The following is a 6000-nucleotide window of genomic DNA, read 5'->3' as shown; positions in this document are numbered from 1 at the left end:
TTCGAAACGTCACTAAACTCCTACCGCAAAGTGTCGTCATCACGTACCGCGTGACGTCATCGCGCCCGTGGTAATTTAGACGCGACGTTGATCACGTGCCGCCTCTGGACGTCATCACGTCACTTGGCGGGAAGCGGCGGCGCGCGCCCACCAACGTTGCGACTCGGCCGGTCTCTCGGTGCGTGCGTGGTGACGTCATGTTACCACGAACCGGCTGGTCTGTCGGTGCGTGCGTGGTGACGTCATGTTGCCACGAACTGGCTGTTCTGTCGGTGCGTGCGTAGTGACGTCATCTTGCCACGAACCGGCCGGTCTCTCGGTGCGTGCGTGGTGACGTCATCTTGCCACGAATCGGCCGGTCTGTCGGTGCGTGGTGACGTCATGTTGCCACGAACCGGCCGGTCTCTCGGTGCGTGCGTGGTGACGTCATCTTGCCGCGAACCGGCCGGTCTGTCGGTGCGTGGTGACGTCATGTTGCCACGAACCGGCCGGTCTCTCGGTGCGTGCGTGGTGACGTCACCTTGCCACGAACCGGCCGGTCTGTCGGTGCGTGCGTGGTGACGTCATCTTGCCACGAACCGGCCGGTCTGTCGGTGCGTGCGTGGTGACGTCATCTTGCCACGAACCGGCCGGTCTGTCGGTGCGTGCGTGGTGACGTCATGTTGCCACGAACCGGCCGGTCTCTCGGTGCGTGCGTGGTGACGTCATGTTGCCACGAACCGGCCGGTTTGTCGGTGCGTGCGTGGTGACGTCATCTTGTCACGAACCGGCCGATCTCTCGGCCGCGTGCGTGATGACGTCATCGAGCACACGCCGATAAACTTGCTGAGTTGGCGCGCGCCGGCTTTCGAAGGTTTAGCCCGCGTGACGTCACCGCGTTCGCATTCATTCTTTAAGGCGGGTGATGACGTCACCGCGTCGTGTTCATTCTCACACTCGTGGGGGAGGGGGCAAGGGGGGTGGGGCAAGCGGGGTGGGGGAGGGGGCTAGGGGGGTGGGGGAGGGGGCTAGGGGGGTGGGGGAGGGGGCTAGGGGGGTGGGGGAGGGGGCTAGGGGGGTGGGGGAGGGGGCAAGGGGGGTGGGGCAAGCGGGGTTGGGGAGGGGGCTAGGGGGGTGGGGGAGGGGGCTAGGGGGGTGGGGGAGGGGGCTAGTGGGGGGTGTAGGGGGGGGCTCCATTGTTTGAGACTTCACGCGAGAGGCTGCGAGCAACTCAGCCCGGGCTGCGCAGACACGCGGAGACAGACAGACACAGGGAGACACACAGACACAGGGAGACACACAGACACACACACAGACGGGGAGACACACAGACACGCGGAGACAGACACACACAGACACGCGGAGACACACAGACACAGGGAGACACACAGACACAGGGAGACACACAGACACACACAGGGACGGGGAGACACACAGACACGCGGAGACACACAGGGAGACAGACACACACACGCGGAGACAGACACACACAGATACGCGGAGACACACAGACACAGGGAGACACACAGACACACAGGGACGCGGAGACAGACACACAGACACAGGGACGGGGAAACACACACAGGGAGACACAGGGACGGAGACACGCGGAGACACACACACAGACGGGGAGACACGCGGACGGGGGGAGAGACAGGGATGGTGAGTGGCAGACAGAGGCGGGTATAAACAGAGACACACGTAACACCGGTACAAATAGAAGCAGGCATTTACACAGACTTGCGGACGAATACACAGGGAAGCAGGCATAGATACAGCCACATATACATAGACAAGCGGACGCATATACTGTCCGGGTAGGAAGACAGCCACCCAGGAGACACGAGGAGACACGTGCAGACAGACAGCCACGTGCGCGTCTGATTTGACAGCTCTGTGTAGTGAGCGCACGATAGAATGCGTTCGAGTGATCCGCTTTGTACTCGGGTTTAATTGCCGAGCTGTTGCTCTTCTAAAAAGCCACCGGCTGCTGCTGCTGCTCAATACAATTTGCCATAAAGTTGAAACAAAGTGATCCTCCGTCCCGAAACCACCATCACCATCATCATCCACACACACACACGTGGTGCGTTCGTGTAGCGGCAAGGGGCCAGCAAGGCACGGCACGGACTGCACGGACCAGACACTTGGCCCACCGGCGAACAGAGAGCGAAGAAAGCCCTTCCCGTGTAACTTTATCTCTCTCTCGCAAGTGCTTGGGGTGACTGACTGACTGACGAAGAGAGAGACAGAGAGAGAGAACGCTGCTGCCTTCGTTTTATAACTGCACCATCAAGCGCTGCTGCTGTTGCTGCAACCAGCATCATCATCAGCATCAGCACGTCCCACCCACTCATCCTAACCCTACCCCTAAAGCAGCAGCAGCATCAGTAGTAGTAGCAGGCACCCCCCTCCCCCAACCAAAGCCCTTCCTCCTCTTCCTCCGCCTTCCCCGTGGCTCCATCTCGCCGTCCCCACCTCATCCGTGCTCAGCAGCCCCATTCAAGCCGAGCCGAGCAAAGGCGCCAGCCAGACGCGGACCCTCCACCACCTCCACCACCCCCCTCCACCTCCACCACCACCACCACCTCCACCACCACAGCCTCCTCCACCACAGCCAAGCGGAGAAAGGCGAACGAGAGGCGACGGAAAGCACCCCCCTCCCCAGATAGGGAGAGGAGAAGAAGAAGAAGGTGGTGGGGTTGGGGGGGCTAATATCGATCTAATAATATCGATCTAATATCGATCTAATATCGAGAGCTTTAGCGAGCGAGGAGAGTGAAACCGGCGACGGTGACCGAGTAAAAAGCTCAAAACTACCGAGTAGCAGCAGCAGCAACAACAACAGCAGCAAGAACAGCAGCAGCAAGAACAGCAGCACAGATGGAACCGGGCAGCAGCAGCAACAGCAGCAGTAGCTATGACCTTGGCGAGGTGTCGTCGCCCATCGCCGTGTGTATCCGCTCCACCACGGGCTCCGAGTTCGAGGTGACCGTCTCTGCCGACGAGACGGTGGACGGCCTCAAGCTGCAGCTGTCGCGCCGTCTCAAGGTGTCCCGGGACAGACTCACGCTGCTGCACAGAGAGACGTGAGTGGAGCGCAGAGACAGAGACACACGGGAGACAGAGACACACGGGACAGAGACACACGGGGACAGAGACACACACACACGGGGACAGAGACAGAGACACACGGGGACAGAGACAGAGACACACGGGGACAGAGACAGAGACACACGGGGACAGAGACACACGGGGACAGAGACAGAGACACACGGGGACAGAGACAGAGACACACGGGGACAGAGACAGAGACACACGGGGACAGAGACAGAGACACACGAGGACAGAGACACACACATGGGGGACAGAGACAGAGACACACGGGGACAGAGACACACGGGGACAGAGACAGAGACACACGGGGACAGAGACAGAGACACACGGGGACAGAGACAGAGACACACGGGGACAGAGACACACCACACATGGGGGACAGAGACACACACACATGGGGGACAGAGACAGAGACACACGGGGACAGACAGAGACACACGGGGACAGAGACACACGGGGACAGAGACACACGGGGACAGAGACACACGGGGACAGAGACACACGGGGACAGAGACACACGGGGACAGAGACACACGGGGACAGAGACACACGGGGACAGAGACAGAGACACACGGGGACAGAGACACACGGGGACAGAGACAGAGACACACGGGGACAGAGACAGAGACACACGGGGACAGAGACAGAGACACACGGGGACAGAGACACACACACACGGGGACAGAGACACACACACACGGGGACAGAGACACACACAGAGACAGAGACACACGGGGACAGAGACACACACACACATGGGGGACAGAGACAGGGAGACAGAGACACCCACAGAGACACTCACACGGGGACAGAGACAGAGACACACGGGGGACAGAGACACACGGGGGACAGACACGGGGACAGAGACACACGGGGGACAGAGAGAGACACGGGGACAGAGACACACGGGGACAGAGACATAGACACGGGAACAGAGACACGGGGGACAGGGACACTCACACAGACACACGGGGGACAGAGACACGGGGACAGAGACACACACACAGAGACAGAGACACACGGGGGACAGAGACAGACACGGTGACAGACACACACACAGAGACAGAGACACGGGGACAGAGATACTCACACAGAGACAGAGACACGGGGGGGACAGAGACAGACACGGGGACAGACACACACACAGAGACAGAGACACGGGGACAGAGACACTCACACAGAGACAGAGACACGGGGGGGACAGAGACAGAGACACAGGCACAGAGACACTCACACGGAGACAGAGACACACGGGGGACAGTGACACGGGGACAGAGACACACACACGGGCACAGACAGAGACACGGGGACAGAGACACTCACACGGGGACAGAGACACTAATACGTGGGACACGACTACACAGACACGAGTGGAGACATCACAGCGGGACAGCCTTGCATCACTCCGACTTGTTACAAGGCAGCACATTAACGCCACCACACTTGTGTATGTCCACCGTGCTAACCCACACACAGACTGCACTAGAGTATACACAAGCCTCACCCACCACCAACCACACTTTACTTTCACGCGTGATTATATTAACTCGTGTGTACCACGTAGGCTTGTACCGTACAATTTGGAGACGTGTGTACAATATATAATTATACATCACCCTGCACGATAATTTATAAAGCGTGTGTGTGTATAGACTTTGTATGCGGCAGGTTTACGGACGCCCTCTTCTACATAGGGATGTTAATACAAGTAGTCTCTGAGTTACGAGGATAGTCTCTGAGTTACGAGGATAGTCCCCGAGTTACGAGGATATTCCCCGAGTTACGATGATAGTCCCCGAGTTACGTCGGCAGTACCCGCGTTACGATGCTAGTCCCCGAGTTACGATGGCCCGACTTACGATATTTCGATCTTACGATCAAGTATGCAGACGACGGACAGAATCTTGGTGGGTACAGTACAATATGATACGTTACGATACGATTTCATTTTAAGGTTACCACGATAAATTGCTCTGTTTTTGCTAAATTATCACCATTCTTTAAGACTCCTGGGTAGGCGAGGCCATATTCGACTTACGACATTTTCGACTTACGACATTTTCGACTTACGATGGGGTCGTCGTAACGCATCTCCATCGTAAGTCGAGGACTACCTATATACGCAGACTACATCACAGGAGCTATATATAGGACACATGCTATTCACTGTGTCATACTCATCGGTGTTACCGTAGGTGCTATGTAGTATAAGTTGCGAACCCCACAGACATTGGAGCCCCTCCAATCCACAGTCGCACTCCTAGAGCGTGGTTGTGAAACCACACACCGCCTTACAGATTAATAGTATAAATCTATGGCTATGTGGCCTTGTTACATAATGCTGTGTTGTGTATTATTGTATGCGTGAAGCTATAACGTGGTGTATGTGAGCGAGCGTGTGTATTTAAAACAGCGAATATTCTGTGGGTATACCAAGGGTGATCCCATATATGACTTTGCCCGTGAGCTAAATCTATGCGTTGATATTGTCATAACTTTGTTTTGTAGCACGGTAGTTTAAACTTTAAACTATACAACCACGACTGATTCTAGTGCACAACGCTGTTACAATATGATAGCACTGTGTGTGTGTGTGTATATATAAGCATTATTGCCTGGCCACCCACTCCCTCTCGTGTGCCGTGCCGGCCTTAATAGGTGCGATACTACTCGCTAACTGCACTTGCCCCTATAGTCTGTAATGCCTACACGGGGGTTGGGGGGATCTTTGTCTTTGTTGGCTGGATGATGACCTCCCCGCACCCCCTTGCGTGGCAGTGGGGGGGGGGGGGGGGGCTTGTTTGACCATACTTCACCACTCTGGGTTGAATGTGCACAAGGGAGTGCACACAGCGTTGGTGTACGGTGCCTTTTTTTCTGGAAGACTTTGCAGTTTTTTCCTGG

General features: G+C 56.7%; 1 protein-coding gene across 1 annotated transcript in view; it reads left to right on the top strand.

The window, feature by feature from the left end:
* The first annotated feature begins 1222 nt into the window (after positions 1–1222).
* Positions 1223–6000, top strand: part of MIDN (midnolin) — a 118889-nt gene continuing 114111 nt past the window's right edge. Inside the window, exon 1 of the mRNA XM_061564490.1 lies at positions 1223–3068. Within this exon, the coding sequence (XP_061420474.1) occupies positions 2863–3068 (206 nt within the window). The 5' untranslated portion in view covers positions 1223–2862. The remainder of the gene's footprint in view (positions 3069–6000) is intronic.

This window comes from Lethenteron reissneri, chromosome 4 (assembly GCF_015708825.2).
Source record: "Lethenteron reissneri isolate LAM-NWPU_2019-01 chromosome 4, ASM1570882v1, whole genome shotgun sequence".
Taxonomy (NCBI): domain Eukaryota; kingdom Metazoa; phylum Chordata; class Hyperoartia; order Petromyzontiformes; family Petromyzontidae; genus Lethenteron; species Lethenteron reissneri.
The sequence above is the reverse complement of the archived record's forward strand: the minus strand, read 5'-3'. Positions and strand labels throughout refer to the sequence as shown.